We start from the raw sequence: 20,917 nt of genomic DNA, 5'->3' as shown, positions 1-20,917 counted from the left end.
GGTATCAAATAAATATCTGATATATCATTGGTTAATAACGTAAACAAGCCTCCACGACGTGGAAGTGGAGTCCACATGCTGGCTTCGTCACATCATAACGGTAACTTGCTGAAACGTCAGACGTCATTTAGTCCGGAATGGACAAAAGAGCACAACTTTATATAAAAAACATGCGACATGACAGCACAGAAAAACAAAAAGTAACCGACGAGCTGCAGGAACATCTTCCCTTAAACTTAGGTCAAATATTCATTGCCAGACAATTAAAAAAAAACGAGTAGACTGTTTCAGAATCACTGTATAATGAGACCATCGATATGATGCACAAAATTGTATTGTAGTTGCGAGTACACAAGAGTCCTATGCAATTATTCTTGCCTCACTAAATGCTGCAAAGTGTCCTCTTTTTTGTGTTATGGAAATAGCCATCCTAACGTTGTCAGAAAAGGTGAGTTTGTGATATATAACAAACGAACGATCATCATCAAGTTTTATGAAATGAATTAATCTTCAAAAATCCAGGCTGAGTTCGCAACGTTTAGCCTAAATAATAAGACAGATAGCTTGAAGACAAGCAGCCTAGGCTACTATTTTTTTTTGGTAGGTAGGCATGAGGCAAACTAAGCTACTGTCATGGTTCTCTTGGTGAGACACGGACAGAGGACCCAGGTGCAGACAGCGGGTAACAAGGGGTTAACATATTTAATAAATAAAACAAACATCCACGATGGGGTAACATAACAAAACATGGATACAATAACATGACAGGACTAAGAATAACTATAATTAAACAAGACTAAAATAAACTTTAAACATTAACTACACGTGACTAAAGTAGACTGACAAGAACTCACCACACAACCTCAATGAACCAGCACAAGACAGAAGACACAAGGGCATTAAATAAGGGAGCAAATCAAGAGGGGAACAGGTGAAGGGCATTCATCAATAACGAGGGCAACGAGAGGATGGGAACAAAGACGAGACCGGAGAGAGAGTATGGAAGGCCATAAGAGCAATAATTGCCTCTCTCCACATTAAACATGAGGTACTGTCATGATCCTGCCACTATACTAAGAGAAACATGACAGCTACGTGTCTGCTGATAGTTAGTTTCTCACATTTCGTTTGAGCAAGAAGAATTAATGATGGAAGCTATGCATCACATGAATTATTTTATTCTAAATGGTTAAATGCCTAAATCCTTTCACTATTTTGGGTATTGTTTGAAGCCAAGATGCCCACTGAAAAGAGGCGGATTCAGGAGAGATATTTCAAGGAGTTATGTTTTTCTGCGTTATTATTAGTACTAGTTACGGTGATTGAGTGCTGTATTTCAGTGTTTTACTTCTTTATATATATATGAATAAAGATCCTGTTATTCTCAGTCCTTCATATAGCCTGTGAGGTTTTTTTTTTGGGGGGGGGTCAGAGCAACTGCCCCTCAAAATTCCTGTGCACGTCCCTGCCCAGCTGGTCTGACCTGCCCTGTTTTTGTTACAGGAATAAATGGTTACTGAACAGACCTGCCAAGTCTTGTCTATGATTATACAACAGGTTTAATTTATATAGCTTACTTGACAAAGTCTGCTACTGTGGCATAAAAGATAAACACCCCAACAGTTTATGTACTCTTTGAATATTCTGTGTTCATACTATAATATTTGGAAAGGTGGCCCTCGGAAACTTTTTAAACAGTCCTTGGTGGGCCATGAGTTGCAAATGGTTGAGAACCCCTGGTCTAAAGGATGTATGCCAATCAGGTGGATTTCATTTGTCTAGGTTGGGATGACCGTCTTCCAAAAACTCTCAGAGAAAAGTAGAACTTGGGTTGGTTAGTCTGCATCAGCTAAATGACTTCCAAATTGAAAGATGCGTCAAACCACCAGACTTTGTTAAGGTTGCCTCAGTACGTCTCCATCATTTCTCTGATGATAGTGAGCAGGGCTATGACACAGTGTCATACTTGCTCATAGAGAATCAGAAAGCAAAACACTGTGCCTTCATAAGGGGAAAAGCATGTGTAGCTAGTTAAATTTGAGTAATTGGCCCATCCTTTCTGACAAAGCCAGAAGCAGAGTGGCCAGAAAAGCCTGATTATATACTCAGGGCTCCAATCAATGATCTGGACTGTTGACGAGAGAGGACCACGCATGGACTTTATTGTGTGTTTTATTGTTTGTTTATTTAATTAAAAGTATTTTATGTTCGCCGGTTTCCGCCAGCCTTTCTTTTATGGATTTTCATTACACATGGGTCCTCAGAGGGAGAAGAGAACAAACTTGAAGTGCCAAAGTCAAAACTATGCAGGTCCTACAATAGCAAACACTGAGCTTAACAAAGGTATGAAAGACTTCAAAGCTTAATGTCAGGTTTTTATTATCTGTGCTATTGTTGACGGAAAAGGAAATTGTTCGCTACAGCTAGACAATTAGGTTTCCTGAGGAAATTAAATCTCTTCAACTGTACAACGCAGCAGTAGCCTACTCTTTACAACTGTCTCCAGTTTTGCAAGACATCATCCTTAGTGTGGGAGGCAGGCTAATCAAATCAGCAATGCCAGAAGAGGGTAAACACCCAGCTATTCTGTCTAAAGACCATCATATCTCAGAACATGTCCACATGGACACGTTTTTTTCAAAACTGCAGCTTTTTCTACACTGTTTGGCCATTCGTCCACACGCAAACACTGTACCCGGTCACTGAAACCAAACTTTTCTAATATCTCCGTCCAGGTTACTCCGTTGTCGAGAACGATGAAACTGGAGATTTTGGCTTGTGACATTGGATTGTGTGCGCCGAGATCTCTTTTGTTTACATGAGTTGAGTGTGTGCAATGGCTGAAGTAGACACAATATTACTGATAATAACTGTGCTAATAGGGCTCATCACATGAATACAGATACATGCACAGTTCCTGCATCATATTGCGGAACAGAGGCATCAGAATGCTGCAATACGCAGAACACTGCTTATGACAACACTCCCACCACACAGACCTTGCTGTCATTTACACTGGTTTTGAACGAGACCCGGTCAGACCTCTAGTGGGGTGGGACAACTATGAGAACGAAGTGGTCGTTGCTGAAGAATGAGAATTTTCATATGTTAAGGACATTGCAGTTGTCGTTGAGTGAGACGCTTCGGCCACACATTGAAGGGAAGACAACTGTTATGAGATCGCCTGTCAGTGTTGTCAAAAAAGTTGCCTGTACACTTTACTATTTAGCGGACGAGGGGAGATTACGCAAGATGGCAAACGCATTTGGATTGTCAAGACAGGTAGTGTAAAAATAGTTAGTCAAGTGTGTGAAGCTATTGCAGTCCACTTGGGCCCTGTGTATATAGGCCATTCTACAGAATTTTTGCAAGCATGCTTTCCCACATAAAAAAATCACATTTAAAAAGTATTGAAGTATTAAAATCTTAGTTGTTTACTAAGATCCTTCTATCATCCTTTGAAACCCACAATAGTATTTATGATATCATATGACTGATGAAGAAAAACCAGAACAATAAACCAAAATCACATGACTGATTATAGATATTCCCCCAATAAGAATTGAATGAAATGTATGCATCCATTTAGAATACCGTAGAACTGTAAAGAAGTAAACGTATAAAAAAATAAGCAGCTTCATTGAGCCTTTGTGCCGTAGCAATTCAATATAAACATGACATAAAATTGAGCAAGAAGTGGAATGCTGAAAATATGAACTGGGAAAAATTTGGGGGGTTTGTCATCATGGTCCTCCTCATCCTGTGGTATAATGTGGTATAACAATGATATATTTACTGTGATGGCAAAAAGTTTTTCCTTTATTTTTTATTCAGGTTTCCTATTGTTATCTTTATATCAAACATAGCATTTTTTATGCAAAGTGTCATTGCTACACAGAAAATTTAATTATAGTGTGTATTCAAGCTTAGATATGATATGGCAATACAATTAAATTATATTTAGCTTGTTTTGCTAGAATATATCATTTTTTGTTAAAAAACATAATGTAATTAAGTACTGGTCAGCGTTTATCAATAATATTGTACTTAAGTGTAGGGGTGGGCTAGCAATGTATTTCTGGGGTGTGACGGTGTCATGAATTCCCTGAGCGGTTTTGTTTGTGAGGTTTCTATTCTTTTGTATACATGTTTGTTTTGTTCATTTTGTGGAAATGATTTTGATTACTTTTTCTGTGGTCTAAGGTGCAGATTAAATTAAAGGAAAGACACCCGTCAGGTGGCATCAATTTTCCTCTGAGTTAGTGAATCATTTAACCAAATCACTCAAAACACCAATTTGAATCATTACCTTGTCCGAGTCATTCAAAACACAAATTCATTAAGGAGATAAACACAGCAAAAAGGTGAAGCAGATGAAAGTGTTCAAATAAATATGAATGTGCATATGCAACATTAACTTAACTTTTTTCAAAAATAAAGAGGCATTTCAGGTATTTTGAAGCTTTAGCATCGCAATGCTACCGTAGCACCGGTACACCGTGCAACCCTACTAAGTAGGTACTTACTGAAATGATGTACCTACTCAATGAGTATGCGATTTTGGATGCAGTCATACTTGTACTAGGAGAAGCCTTACAAGAAAAAAGAGGAAAAACCCTCCTGTTGAGGGCACTGTTCTACAAGTTTTACATAAGTAAGATTTAGTCAAGGTAAACAACCAAGAGGTCGTTTTTGTTTGTACATTTTCTATATAGCTAAAAATCTTTAAATATACATTGGCATATGCATGCCCTTCTATCCTATTGTATAAACCAGACACCACCAGACAAGAATGACATTGTGCATGTGTGTGATACATGTCTGTACATAGAATTACTTTTTCTATAACCCCAAACTAATAATGCATACTGTAGGAGCAGGATTACGTTATACTCAAATAATTACATAAAATCAATGTTACAACATTTCAATTTGTTGAATGGACATTCTATAATATTTCTAACAAATTGTGTCGTCTTATCATGTAAATGAAGAGATGTGCATCAGCTTTTCTCAGATGCAACATTTTCTTTGTCAACCTTAAAGCTAGGTGTACAGAATAAGCAATTTCACTCAGTAGCTGCCTCACAGTCCTAGTAGTGCTGTTATAACTGTGACTGCTCGGATTATTCATTCATAGCTGATGTACATTTGTTTTAATTCTACCCACAAAAATCCTTAAAACACAGAGACTTACAGATAAAATCAAAATAGAAAATGGGTAAAGAATAAAAGAGAGAGAGAGTGAAAAAACACATGGGGATCAGATCCTCCTTCAGAATTCTCTCCCCAAAAGACCCCCAAGAGAAAACAAAAGGAAGTAATAAAGACTGCATGCAATGCTGATCTTACAAAACACTTTTGTAATAACTCACCCCTTACAACAGCCCAGATTTAAACCTGTTAACAACTTCCTTGCTCGCACAGTGAACTTTTTTGTCCCCATTTCATGCTTGTTTTGTCTACAGTCTGTCTGTATTAGTACCCCCGCCCCCAAATAGCAGATGGCTCTCTTGGTATCTGCATGATGGTGTGGTGAGAGGGTTCACCCGAAAGCTGACGAGTGCCAAACATATGGAATTGATCAACAGGCCTGTGCTGATGTTTTCTTTGGGTATGTTGACAGGCTGAGAGACAAACGTCTCTCTCTCACACACACGCTCACTTTCTCACAAAGGCATTGGCCGACATGCAGTCTAGAGTGTTCAAATGACACACAATCTTTCTCAAGTACTCCAGGACAAGCAGAGGAAAGTAAGAGAGGGGGTCGGGAACACATTGGGAATAGGGAACGCCTCTAACTGCCTCCTTTTTCATCCGCTGCTCTCACTTGCTCTTCTTTCTCATTCCCTCTCTTAGTCTTGCACCAGTAAACACACCCTCTCGCTCTCTCTGTCTCTGTCTCTCAATCCTGTGAACTTTTTTCACTGCGTTTCGCAGTTTTTTAATGATTTTGAGAGCACGCAGCATTCGGATGGTTGAGATGCAGGAGCTCCACAGATCAGCAGAGAGATAGGAGTCTCACCCTGCCTGGAAAAGACAGCAGAAGAGAGAAAAAGCAAGAGGAAGACTGCTTCAAACTTTTTGCATGAAATATTGGACATCGTTGTTGGAGGTGTAACGATGGTGCCACTAAGACTGACACTGATTTTTAAGTTCAGTTTAATGTTCTGGATTCTGTACAGGTCTGGTTGTACCAGTTGGTCAGTCCAGGCACAGGGACTGCGTCAAACAGTCCAAACCCGGGGAAACCTCTCTGAGAGTGCAGAAAATAAAGTGGCACTCCTGGGCCAGGTGTTCAGACGGAACGTGCGTCGTCTTCGGGAGTGTGGTAGTCGTCTGGATCTGGTCTTTCTCGTGGACGAGTCTTCTAGTGTGGGAGCTTCTAACTTTAGGAGCGAGCTGGGATTCGTACGGAAGATGCTGTCAGATTTTCCGGTGGCTCCAGAAGCAACACGTGTGGCCCTCGTGACATTCAGTTCCAAGAACCATGTGGTTACAAGAGTGGACTATGTGTCTGCCCCCAAAGCCCACCAGCACAAGTGCTCTCTTTTTAGCAAAGAGATCCCCTCCATCACCTACAGAGGAGGAGGCACCTACACCAGGGGAGCCTTCCAGCGGGCAGCGGTAAGGGCAGCTGTGTAATCATTAAGTTTGTATGTTCAAGTGTTGCGTGCGAGAAAGAATGCGAGTACTTAGGATCGAAGAGAAAAGAGAGAAATTTAACAGATAATGGAGGAGATAACTGAGCAATTGTCTTGACTATTACTGAACACTCAGGTTACCATCAGGTGTCAGTTGATGAATGTGCAGACTCGGATCTATACAAAGAACATAGATGTGCATTTAGCAGATACAGGACTCCAAGTCCAAGTGATGGATGTATAAGGCAAATTGTATGGTTCTCTTCCCAGATAGAAAGTGTGCAAAACACTACATATGCTAGTCTTTTCAGCAAGGTAAAAGGGTAGACCACAATGTATTAAAAGGCATGAATATGAACAGTATATATAGAATTTATAAACACACATGTAATGTATGCACTCGCTTCCAATTTTGTTGTAAGGCCATGTGGATTGTTGTTAAGACCCACAAACTTTCCACGGATAGGGATAGGGAAAGACAGGATTGATGTCTTAATGCACTTGAGAATTTCAAGATCCAGACAAAAGAACTCATATCTTGCAGATGAACTTTTCTCTCACTAACCCCCTCTCACTCATAAGCGATGCAAGGAATCAATGAAAAATGATTTGTTGCCTCTTGCATCATCTGTTCCCTTTCCTCTTGCAATAAAAGCGATGCCCATTTTCTGACATTTTTCTTGTCCTCAATGACATTTGGGGTTTGAAAAATGGCTTTGCTAACTCAGATCTGGGTATGTATTAAGTTGCTATGGAAGCACATCAGGAAAGTCATTTTGTTCATATGTAATTAATTGGCATCACAGTGAAACTCTAATATTTCATTACTTTGGCTCCTATCGTTTAATTTAAATGGCACAGAGGTCTGAAAGCTTTTCCTAGACACATTTTGAAATCTGCAGAGTTCAAAGGCACATCCAAAGTGCACAGAGAAACGGAAAAAACAGACCTCAGTTCAACCAAATCCAAGCTCTCTGAGATGTCAAATTTCAGAAAGATCGTACATGCTTTGCTAACCTCTCTTCAAGTTGCTCCACTTCATTTGAAGAATGAAATGTTGGCACTTACTGCATTCCACTTTGCTTTGCCTAATAATAGAGTACCAATTGTTTCTCGAGTCCCACCAACAGTACAGGCTCCTTTTTTTCAGAACACATGGAATTTTTTGTACAACCTTTCTGTTTCTTTTGTGTTATATATATATAACCGTGTCAGGTTCACCACTCTCTTCAGCTGATTTGCCCTCCAACCCTCAGGGTTTACTTGGGTTGCAAGATCCCTCACCCAGCATTTGCTTCATTTGTCTAACCAGAGCAAAGGGAGCCGTTGTATCAAAGACCTTGACCAAATGTGAAATGTCCTATATCCAATGAAAGGGTAGTCAATAGAAATGATGTAAATTCCCATTTAGAAAAACAAAAATTATAATTTAAAACCGGTCTTCTGCTTTATGTTCCAGAATGTTCTTCTAATGTGCTATTGACCCCTCACAGGGTCTCTGAACCACAAACAGCAGGAACGTGGCTGTCATTGAGTCTAGACAGATCAATGTATCTTATATTGTCTCTGTGAAAACATCTGTCCACAGGCTCCCTCCCTCAGAATGTACTATGCAAAAACAAAGTGACACATTTTATAATTGCAAATGTGATCCTGTTTTGTTTATCATTATAACTGAAAATTCAATACAATTGCATTGGGGTACACCTAATATTATATACAGTATATTTATAAAGTAAAGTGAAGATGGGTGAGCATGACTGCTTGGATGAGACCAGAACTTCAAAGATGCTTTGAGCAGGAAAGCTAGTGAGAAAATAGGTTTCAGGAAAAAGAATAACAAAAACTGTAACAATAAAGGCTGTTTGGACTGCCTCTCCTTAGCCTCATGTGCACGGATTAAGGAGAATTTAGATTCCACAAATTGTGGGACTTCCCGAGGCTGTATTTGTGTTATTAATTAAGAATGATTAGGGAGATCCTTATTAGAGACAGGCTGTACTCCAGGAACCTTGATAAGACAGCCAGGAATGCATTGAAACCAGTCCTGAAGCCACAGATACGTCTGCAGACGGGCAGATAAGGGCTCTTCGGTCTTAAACCGTCTGAGGCAACATGGTTTACATTAAACCAGCCAGTTCTGATTCAGAGATGTATGGCATCTGTAACATGCCTGTTGGAACAGATTGTTTGCACTCTTTTATTGTCCGTCTTAAAATTATGTTAACCAGAACTGAGCATTTATTATCTATCAAATCAAATCATCACACAAATATTAAAGTGTATGACTGATAGATATGTGAATTGAAAATGGATTCAACCAAGTGTTCAAATTACACTCGGCAAGCGGCAAATGCAAAATAAAAAAGGATTAAACAAGGTCATGAATTCACAGTCAGACCTCGTAAGTTATGTAAGTGATTCAAAGGACATAAAAAACTTCTATTGAAAAAAACATCTGTTGCATCTTGTGTGTCTTCAGTGGAAAATCATTTTCATCCAGAACTCTAAGTCATGATAAAATGTGTTATGTGTCTCGCATTAAACTATTAAACTAAAAATATGATGAATGCAATTAGTGAAGCAATTGGCGTAAAGACATTGGAACATCACTGGTCCAGAAGAACTTCCTGTTTCAGTTTTTTGAGACTAAAAACACATTTGAACAAAATACAACTAACAGAACATTTATAAGCTAATCAAAATGTTAGACAAATATCATGAAGATTTTATTCATACCCACCGGAAAATTTATTTTGCAGAAAAAATGACATCCACTCTTGACACAAAATTTCAAGACACATATGAAAAGAAACAATATAACAAAACTAAAATATCAATAACAACAAACATGTGCTCAGGACCACCACTCAAGATGTATTATAAAATGTAGTTAATAAATAAATTACTGTAAAAGAATTGGCTTCTGGACCAGTGTTTGCATCTTGCAAAGTGTTCGTTATTCACAAACCATTATTCTGTTGCTAATAAAAGTTAATTTTAGCTCTTGGATGGATCGACAAAGAATGAGAGTTAAAGGCAGAGTAGGACAATCCTGTCCAGAAATGTTTTTTGTCATGCTGGTTGAAAGTCTCTTAACATCCTTATCAATCAATTAGTAAATTGAAACATTGGTATTTTTATTATATCGTCTGTGAAAGGCGTGGCCAATGAAACGTCATGTGTACACTTCAGTCAACGCATCCCACTGCACACCCCGTTCACGCAGACATACGTCATCAAACGTTAGCATTTTCGAATTATCTACTCGTCCTTTAAACGATACAAGCAGCTTTACTAACTGGAATATACATGTGGAGACAAAATGCAACATGATGGTGGGAAAAAAACTAAATCTGTTCTTCATCTATCAGTTGTACAACCTTCAGGAGTACTTAGCTGGAACACAAGTGCAATACAGTAGAGTAAAATACCATCTCATTTTTAGATAGTTTTTTTTGTCTACAGTAGCTAAAGTGGCACTGACCATGTCATCACTTAATACATTTCAATTATGTGATTTGAAACACAGTCTTTGGCCACAGAGTTAAAAAGATCGTCATAGTCACATAGTCACATAACTTACTACAAAAGTATTTGTCTCGACCGTTGCCCTCTAGTTTCCACCTAAAGCCAAACCTTTAGTTTGAGGTGAGATTTTTTGCTATTAACCACAACATTCAGCTCCCTATCCCACACCCTGAGATCTACACACACAAACTCCCTCATTTTGGAACATTTATACACTGCACAATGTTTCAACACAGTGATTAGTGGTAACTGGATGCCGCATTGAGTGAGTCAAATTTAGAGCAGTAGCAGTGTTCAGCCTGTCTGCACCACCAGAAACACCAGTGCAATGAACTGCAAGCCAGCAAATGTTAGATATTATTTAGGAAAAATGAAGTTGGGGATAAACAGGTTGCTAGTTTGGATGCTATATCATAGACTAATAACCATACATTTGCTGAAGCATGTTCATTTAAAAGCATGCTTTTTTACTACCAGCTGCATGCATGTGTCACCAAGGGAGCTTAACATATGTGGATGCCCAATTTATCCTTAGAAATACCTTACAGAAGCTATTTTTGTTTAAAAGACCATGTATGGATGTGGGATTCATGGCAACAGGCGAAGTTTCAAGTTAAGGCTGCAGATTCGGGAATTGTGCTGTTATGCATATGAGTTCAAAGGCTGCTAAAAACATGCTAAATGGCTTAGAAGTCTTGGCACAGGGTTCTGAAGCGAAATATTTGAATCTGAGTTTAGATCGTTTAAAGAGAGAACTGTATGTTTATGGAAGCCCAATCCTGAAAAAAATTCAAAAAAATAAATCCATGAAGAAATGTAAATAAGCGAAAATAAATACATAAATAAATACATAAATAATTTTTTTTAAATAACAAAAAATATTGAACAAAATTATATTTAAATGATTAATTATTTATTTAAACGTGTATTCATTTTTTGTAAAATGAACAAAATGTAAAGATTTTCTCAGGTTGTACTGAAGCAACACCATGGTTAAATTGTGTGACGAGATCCGATAAGTCTCAAGAACACAATTTCCTTACGCGATTGACACGATGGAGTGATGGGCTCGAAATTGCGACCATTTCAGTTGCATATGCTCCCTAAATTTAACCTGTGTGACCTCAAAATAAATTTGGGAGCATTTGTGTGAGTGCACATTTTGTTGTGGTGTGAGCTGTTCATTACTGTACAGAACATGCTAATAACTGCACAAAGTATGTGCCTGCCGTGAGCTACAGTGGCCATTCATAGACGCTATTTTCCATCCTGTGGTGCTACTTTCCCACCGTACTTCTGTGTAAACACACGCACTAGACGGATGGATTTTAACCGGCCCGCATCTCCTGCGTCTGCAGCGCCTCGCGCAAAAAACGCCAGGGTTTGTGGTTTACGGTTCCAGCAGCGCTTTGGGAGTGCGCGGTTGAACAGCAGCTGAGCAGACTGTATAAGTGCAGTATAGCAACTGCAAGTTCATATTGTTATTTTAAATACCTCACAGTTAAACCTCTAAAGCTAAAAACTGAATCATCTGACTCTTAGGTATATGACGTGTTTATGTAGTTTTAACTGTTTCTCTGAAGGCTATGTTCAGTCAATGTAGGTAGGAGGATTGGCAGTGTGAAATGACCGCCACCTCTGCTAACACGGGCACTATGCAAAAGCTGAGAAAACAACCACACCTCTTTACTAAAAGCTACACATGCTTGTCATTTGAGTTTGTGACCAAACATTTTGCCTCATAAAGTACAAGCTGATTTTAAAATGCCTAGATTTTTTGCGTTTTGTGTTAAGGTGAATTAAAGACAATTTGATCATTGAGGATCAAAAAATCTTCTTGTGTCTCGTCACACCCCTCTTAAATTGTGGTTACAACGGCTTAACTAAAGTGGCAATTTTATTTGTTTTAATTAAAAGTTTGTTTTCATAAGGGAACACTGTAGTATCTGGGAAGTTTACTAGACTTTACCTTAGTAAATACAATGGTTTAAGCTATAGCAGGACTAGTCAAGCACCTGTTCATAATTTTAAATGAATCCTGAATTATTAACTTACATTTTTACACAATTGCCTGTTCATTCGTGTTGAGGCACAATAGCAACAAACAACCGACAACATACATTATATTTAATCACTTAACGGATGATGTTGTTGGTGCTGGTAGTCCAGTGAACTGTATGCCAGCACGTTGTTCAAAAGCACTTTGGGCCTTCTCTCTGTTCCCCTTTTTTCTCAACCCGTAATTTCCCGTCTCTCTCTCAACTGTTCCTGGATGGGCCAGCATCCTGCAGAGTTTATTTCCAACCCTAATGAAACAAAACTAGCCAAGTTGATCATTCAGGATTCATTTAAAATGATGAACAGGTGCTGGACTAGCCCTGCTATAGCGTATGTATCCAATAGTTTTTACTAAAGTGAGGTAACATTCCCAGATACTACAGTGTTCCCTTATGAAATTAAACTTTCAATTAAAACAAATAAAGTGGCCACTATAGTTAAGCCATTGCGACCACAATTTAACCAAGATGTTGCTACAGTATAACCAGAGTTAACCATGGTATTTGTAGTGGAACTGTGGTCATACAAATCTGCCAAAAAACATGGTTTCTTTCTACACTTAGAAATTGATAAAATCATGATTGATTTCCTTAAGGGCTTTTAAATCCTACGATGGTGCACCACAGTATATATAACTATGGTATAGTATGCTGCAGTTTACTTAATGCTGTAATATACTATATTATTGTTTCACGTGATCACACTCATCTCCTGCATGTCATTTTGTCAAAGCAAAAGATGTTACTATGGCCTTAAATTTGTGGCCTACAGCAGCAGGAGCCTCTGTGCTCGACTGCCATGTCTGAAGCAAGACACGCCCCTGCATTACCATATGGACACAGAAATGTAAATAATAAATAAATAAGTGTACAAATAAATAAAAGTGAAAATAAATAAATGTAAAAATGTGGAAATACATATATATTAGCATAAATGCATGAAAGAAATAAAATAATAAATAATTATTTAAATAAATAAATAATATAAGTTTAAATATCAATTATATTTTTCTCATAATTTATTTTTTATTTTTAGAAAATTTATTTCTGTATTAATTTATTTATTTTCGCTTTTTTACATTCCTTAATTGGTTTATTTTTGTATTTATTTATTTTTAATTTAGGCAGGATTGGGTTTCCATATATGTTTGCATCTGTGCCCATTAACCATAAAATATATTTTTGGGGGAAATCACTATATCAACATTTGGCCAATTATTTGGTGCTTGCTTAAAACTTAACTGGCACACTTCACAAATACTTGCTTACTGAAAATAAATGTAAAAAAACCTAGCTACTGTTTATTTTGTAAATTAAAATGGCGAACCAAGGCAGTTTCACAGTTCCTCATATTTCACTTATAAAATGCCTCTTTTCAAAAATCTTCCCTCTTGGTTTTGTTGTGCTTAAGCAAAGATGCCCAATTTGTGCCCTTGACCACACTATGATAAAAAGGCTAGTAATGTTTCCTCATCTGTAAGTCGCTTTGGATAAAAGCGTCTGCCAAATGACTAAATGTAAATGTAATTGGCAGCCCCTTACAAGCTTCCCAGGAGTCTCACTTAAAAGTACCTCAGTTAAAGCAATCCTTTAGAAAAAAAAACTGTTACATTTAACCCTGTAAATTGTACTTTTGCATGGTACTTCTGTATGTACAGCATTTGCATGTTATTTGAGGTGATGTTCATGTCTGTTAAGGGGGAAGGGGAGGACATATCACAGACACAGAGGAGAAGCCCTGAAAGTGCCTGTCAACAGCATCGACCGGCCTGTTCTTACTGAAAATAACTTCCTCACTCTGTGCTGCTATTACTGACCTGTGTGCTACAGACACAGCAGTCTGGACAACATCAAAGCTGTTATGAACCATTGTTTTCATACCCAAATGACGCTGTGAATTTTGAGATATTTCAGCAACCACTCTCATCTCCAGATGAGAACTAGAGCGTAATGGGTTAGCATGCATTACTAATATTAACAAAAGTGTTGCATTTGGCATTGGTTTTAACAATGTAAAATTATATTTGGCACAGAAGCGTTGTATGTACGCCTTTTAACATTATAGTTAGATTCACTCGAGTCTTAAAAGTGCAATTTGTTTGACATTAACCTGATTTGTCTTTAATAGCTAAAAATGCAAAAAATTTGCAAACAACAACAAAAAAGGAATTACATTATTAAAGAAACTCTCTGTGAAACTGTAGTAACCCTCTGTGAAACTGTAGTTTTGGTCATTTTCAGTGCATTAAGTGCAATGATAATTGTCATTTAGGAAAAGCTATATAGGAAAAGCACATGTTTCCTATAGACAGCAGTGTTATATAATACAAAACTACTGTTGTTATTTACAACCAGCATCCATGCTGTATTTTTTAAAGCTGGTTCTGCTAATCTTATGTTAATCTTGAGTGCCTATAGAGTAGTATTGCGTTCTTCATATCTCTGAAAGTATTTAGTTCTCACATTTACAAAAGACAGATACAGCTTAACGATTATTTCCAAAGAAAGCCGACCTTCGGGGCGTTCCAGTGGGCGGAGTTATAGACAACTATGCGCGGCCTCTGCGTGACATCTGCCAGCTGTTGCATGTATGTAAATACTGTACCAAAAAGTTTTGTTGTTATCATAACGTTAACTATGGCTTACAGTTTGATCGAGCCTTACAAATATGATCCAGAATCGGATCAATTATATTTTTAACAGATTAATTCAAATAGTTTGTTTTATAAATCGTTATATCTATGCCAGTGGACAAGCTACATTACTAGTGTTCAGAGGTGTATAAAGACCTTACAAAATGAACCGTTATGTTTTTATTACCTTAGAATGAGTTGTTTTTATCTATATACACATCGGGTCCCCTTACATTCGCCATGTTGTTTCAGTAGCCCTAATCCGATAAAGCTTGTTTCACAAATATGTAATCTTCTTCGGCAAAGAAGCAAAAACGTGATGACATCTTAGTTCACCAGTTTCGAAGGGTAGAGTGAGTAATTGGTTGCAATTCGGTTGCAATTCGCAAACCTGTATTTCATACACTGGACCTTTAATATAAGTAAACATTGCTACATTAATTATTTAGTTAATTTTTCATTTCATGTTTTAGAACCCTTCATTTATCGTAATTGACTTCCCTTTGCATTTTTAGTCCCCTTCAAAGAAACATATTTATGGAGGCTTGTGGTGTTGTTTCTTGTTTACCTCTTCTAACAGGCCAAGAATCTGGTCACATTGATGAGGTTTGTTTGGTTTCACTTACTTCTACTATTATTCACATTTGCTTTCAATTACAGGCAGTGTCACAATATATTTTGATAAAAGCATTCTAACATTGTGTACTGCTTTGTCATGGGCATGCAGAATAACATATATAATTTAATAGAGCAAATTCAGATTTTGCTCTTGCATAACCTCTTTGTCTTATTGAGTTCTTTGTACATGGCAAGCAACACCAGTGGACCTATAAGAGACCAAAGTTAAAGTTTCCTCTGGTGTCTTACGCTTTTCAACTTGATAAATGGTGTTTTGACAGGAACCAACTAACCATGCTCCAAAAACCCTCTGCTCCAGTGTTTTATCCAGACCAATTACGCTCTCTCTATACAAACTTCATCCGTCCACACACAGGCACATGCTCTATAATTCACTTTGCAGAGAAGGAGGGTTATAATAAGGATCTTGGGACTTCCAATAGTCGATAGATGTATAAACCATACATCAGCCTAACTGTATCTCCTAAGCTTTCTGTCTAAATTAGGTTTTAGCTGGCAGAGTGTGTCTGACATATTGGAAAAATTTGACCAAGGAGAACATACAAGTGCACAGTGGGAGTCAAATAAATTTCAGTCACGCACAGAGAAGTTTCCTAAGTGTAAAATCGAAAATGGTTTATATCTAGGGTTTCAACAGCTCAACCTTGCAGAACAAAGTTTGTTATGGACCCCATTTCAAGACTATGGCTTATAATGGCTGGGCGTATGCTATAGCATGCTTGTTTCTTTCTGCGTATAGGTTCATATGGCTGTTCTGGAACCACAACACGTCAAAACAGTTCAGACCTCCAACCAAGCATATGAATGTTCTCAGTTCACATGCTTGCATCATTCCGGAATGCTTCAAGATTAGACGTCCCATCAACATTTCCATTGTAAGCTAAACCCAATTTACCCAATTGACAAATATAAAGACTCAACAATCTGAGAGAAACATTGTAATGTTAGTGCTGTTGTCTTGTTAGGGACAGGTTAGCTTTATGACTGTGAGATGGTGGTGAAACAGAATACCTTGGTGTGATGATCATGGTTCACTGAGCATGCCCAGTGGCCCCAAACACAACACAGGTAGCTGAACAGGAGATTATGTCTACATTAACAGCTGGAAAGGCCCCGCTGATCAAAGAAAGAGAGATTTTGAGCATACTATGGGATTGCTGGTGATTAATAGCCTGCTGACAGTGACGAAGTGCTGGCACAGCGTTGCATAAGCATGTGTCTACCCGGCAAAGATGAATGAGGATTCCTTGACCGGCCCCCGCTGCCAAAACTAAATATCCTGCTTTGACATCTTTTTTTTTTTTTAGCGATTTTGCTTACTTGCTGGATGTTGTGTGGATGTGTCTCTTGAAGTGTTTGAAATTGTGTTTGTACCTGCATGCAATGTTTTAGATGGTTTCCGTTTGGTCAAAAGGTTGTGGTGAGCCTGTAAAGTCATTTTTTCATCATTGGATTTAAACAGTGTTTAAACAGCTGAGAGAACATGGCGAATTATGCAAGGGAACCCATTGTAGATAGAATGTAGATGTATGTAGGTAGAAATAGCTCATTCTAAGGTCATAAAAACACAACGCTTTATTGTGTACGCTCTTTATACACCTCTGAAGGCATAGCTATGTATATTATATTGCATTTCTATCAATAGATCATCCCAAAAATGACACACTGGACCTTAGAGTGGTAATGTTTATCCAATTGTATAAGGATTAATTATTCAATTGTAATGTTCCCTCAATTGTAATATTCGAGTGATTTATATCTGTCCTATTTATTGTGTTTTAACGGTCAATCTGTGGTTCTCTTTTTTGTTCGTCAATAAAAAAGGAGCTATGGGGTTTATCAAAAAATAACAGCTGTCACTTGAGGGAAAAGAACTGATTGTGATCTGAAGCCTCTGATGATGATGGAGAGATCATTATCACAGGATGTATGTAATGGAAAAACGTGTCGACATTACTTATTGCACACAACTTTTTTTTACATTTTCTACGTTAAACAAAATCTGACAATCGGTCGCAGTTGCAGATGCCATATTTTACAATGAATGAAATCATGGCCATTTGTAATGAAAACAGCCTTGTTTCTCCTCATGTCAAATTAGATATGCCATCTTCCCTGATTGAAGTATATTGAAGAGGGAGTTGTAAAGATTTAGGAGAACCTGGAAAATGTGTCACTGAGTGACGAAAACACTATTTGCACGAATTACATGTAAACGTGTATCTCCCTAACTGAGCTAATTAGATGACCCATTAATATGAGAGATTTACAACTACTGTTTTTATATGTGTGTGTGTTTGTGGATAAAAATGCAGTGGGTTTACATTCTGAAGGAGTGACTAAAGTAGTGTGTAATTCTGTGGGTGAACACAGCATTTGGGGTTGCTAATAAGTGTGTTAAATTACACATCTCAGTGCGTCAGTCGCTGTTATATTCTATTTCTGTGATATCCAAAAGGTCTGTCTACCCTCTCCTAATGTGCAGACATGTTTGAGTCCCATTACCACCTCTGACTCATATCTAAACTCCTTCACGCCCTCTGTCTCTTTGAGCTGCTGCCTTATAAACGGCCACAATCACACCCTCTTTTAGACTATAAGCCAACTCCCGTGAGGCCTAACCACAATGACATCACTGTGGTGACAGCCAGCGGTATCTGTATATTTGTGTCTGAGTCTGTGTTAGACAGTGAAAAAGCATTGATGGTGGCACTGGGGCTACGCATATCAAATGTACAGTATCACTATCTGTAAGTGAATTTGGATGTGTGTATGTCAGGCCAGAGGCTTTGTAATTATTCTTCCAACAATGGCATAACTCACTGGATAACCACTATAGTGGTCCCGAAAATGTATTTAATTCTGTTGGAGATCAATCGTTTGAACCTAGTTGGATCAGCGATCTAGTTGATGACGCCACCCAGGTGGTGGAGTAATGATGTCTACTTATAAATACGTTCAGATGTCAAATTCTTGCTGTAAATTACATACATTGCATTTAAGGACTACTTTAGTTATCCTATATTGTTATATTTCACGATATTTAATTAATATAAATTAAAATAAGTGTTCTCCTACATCATTCCGCCCAGGCATTCCCCAGGGTCATAGAGCATGCAGGTCATGCGCACTTTTCAAACAACAGCGCTTCTATTTTCTTGACAAGCTAAGGGGAGATTCACATTTCGAGTTTAATGGCAAGCTCACACTACGTGATTTTTGGCTGGATTTTTTTTATTTCCAAGGTCTGCGACAAAACCTCCGGATAAATCAGTGCTCATTTCGGCAATATTATCCGGACCTGTCTCGAGCTATCCCAGACCCTACGATATTTTCAAACCGCCAATTGATCTTGTTGTGTGTGACACTGTGGAACTAATCCAGCCAATCACAGCGCAGAAGGTTTACGTCAAATTATCGAGTGGATGAATTATAAACTGCTGTCATATATTCATTAACATTACAGAGCTTGTTAAATGGCTGGTCTAACAGACATAAAGCTATTTTGAACTATCCTAAAGCAAGTTTAGTCTGTATAATAGAATATGGAAAACCCTTTAATAACACTTCAATGTTTCACGCTCCATTCCAGTGGAGGGTGAAAACACAAAACACCAACAACTTGATGTGGCAGGTGTTTTTGCTGTTGGTCGCATCTGCTCCTCGACCGAGGTCTTGTTGTTACCTCATTTTGTCTGAGTTGCGTAGTGTGCGTGCTGATAAAACTAGGAGATGAAGGATGACAAAAACTTTGTTGTATAGTGTAACCGCCCTGGCAATTCAAGTCCCGTAATGTCTTTAGACCAGTAATTCCAACTGGGGAACTTTGCGATGTCGATTGATCGTTGGAACGATGGTTTTGGGAAACACATAAATCATTGAACTCTGCTGGAACGATGCTTTTGGGAAACGCACATCGCAGGCATCGATGCAGACACGAGTAAAAAGTGCGCCTCTTGACACTTGGGAGTCCAATAACATATCGCACACGTATTGAATAATACAACACTTATGGTTCAACTCAATTAATATGTGATGTGAACTTTTCTTTCTTTATCTCACAGCAAATCTTGCGGTACTCACGGGAGAACGCAACGAAGGTGATCTTTCTCATTACTGACGGTTATTCTAATGGAGGAGACCCGCGACCAGTGGCTGCTGCTCTGCGGGAGAAAGGCGTGGAGATCTTCACGCTTGGAATCTGGCAGGGGAACATCCGCGAGCTCCACGATATGGCCTCACACCCTAAAGATCAGCACTGCTACTTAGTGCACAACTTCGCAGAGTTCGAAGCCCTAGCTCGCCGCGCCCTTCATGAAGGTAGGACTTGCAAACTTTTGCGCATGCGCAGTAGCTGGAGCAACCTGTAACAAATTGTGTTATTTTGCGCAATTTGATTTTTAGGAAAGCTTTATTGTGATTGTGGAAAGCTATGAAATAAAATATAAAATTAGAAATGTTTTATATTAAACATTGTAGACGTAGCAGAAACGATGGTGTTTTTGTGAAGGGAAATTAAAACGAGGTGTGAAGATCAATCCAACAAGTTTTTCCTGATCTTGACAAATACTAGCCTTCTTAAAAATGAATCAGTTTTATTATTTTCATTTGGCTGCTTGTCTTTGACAGATTGTTCTTATCGGACCCCCCAACTGAGTCAGCCTTGTGAACTCAAATGATCTCTTTATTCACAATGGCATCACCAAACTACACTAAACCCAGCGAGGTACCAATAAAGAATGTGCCTAGATCCAAAGACTACACTCAACTTTGTATGAGGGAAAGTTGAAACCGACCAAAATAAAGCTTTGGCATGATTTGTTGTCACTTCCTGTTGTGATATCATGTCTGTGCTATCGTTTGTCCAAGATTGTGCAGGCTCCTCCAGCTGCTTGGCATGTCTGTGTATGCTCACATCGGGAGCAGTGCATTTGTTTGTATGTGAAGAGATAAAATGCTCCTGCGAATGTGAAGGAATTTATAGTTAGTAATGTAGTTGACTTCAACACTAAAAAAAGCACTTTTCTAAAGAACCCTGAATTTCCAACATTAACTTACTGACTGGTGGCATATTTCTCATTTTATTTCTCTCTTCACTTAAACAGATCTGCCTACCGGAAGTTATATTCAGGAGGAACTGTCCCAGTGTTCATCCCTGTGTGAGGAGGGAAAAAACTGTTGTGACATAATGGCCAGCTGTAAATGTGGTACACACACAGGGCAGTATGATTGTGTGTGTGAGAGAGGATACTACGGAAAAGGGCTCCAACGTGAATGCACAGGTAAGCGTCACGACTCCATAAGCTGGACACAAACCCTCTGCATGACCCTCAAGTTTTGGGTTTCCATTTCAGTTCAAATTATTTGAGAGGGATAGAGTTCATAGTGGTTGAGATCCATTTGCTTAGGGATG

The 20,917-nt window shown here is 38.4% G+C and overlaps 1 protein-coding gene across 3 annotated transcripts in view; it reads left to right on the top strand.

Moving 5' to 3' along the window:
- The first annotated feature begins 5,874 nt into the window (after positions 1 to 5,874).
- svep1 (sushi, von Willebrand factor type A, EGF and pentraxin domain containing 1) overlaps positions 5,875 to 20,917 on the top strand; it is a 66,938-nt gene continuing 51,895 nt past the window's right edge. For all 3 annotated transcript variants that reach the window (XR_013786975.1, XM_079461501.1, XM_079461500.1), the window contains exons 1-3: positions 5,875 to 6,627; positions 19,569 to 19,824; positions 20,610 to 20,786. Coding sequence is in view for 2 of the 3 variants with exons in the window: in XM_079461501.1 (XP_079317627.1) it covers positions 6,124 to 6,627; positions 19,569 to 19,824; positions 20,610 to 20,786 (937 nt within the window). In the remaining variant the exon portion in view is untranslated. The remainder of the gene's footprint in view (positions 6,628 to 19,568; positions 19,825 to 20,609; positions 20,787 to 20,917) is intronic.

Source organism: Barbatula barbatula (assembly GCF_947034865.1).
Source record: "Barbatula barbatula genome assembly, chromosome: 1".
NCBI lineage: Eukaryota > Metazoa > Chordata > Actinopteri > Cypriniformes > Nemacheilidae > Barbatula > Barbatula barbatula.
Note: the sequence above shows the minus strand (reverse complement) of the source record. Positions and strands in the feature narration are given on the sequence as shown.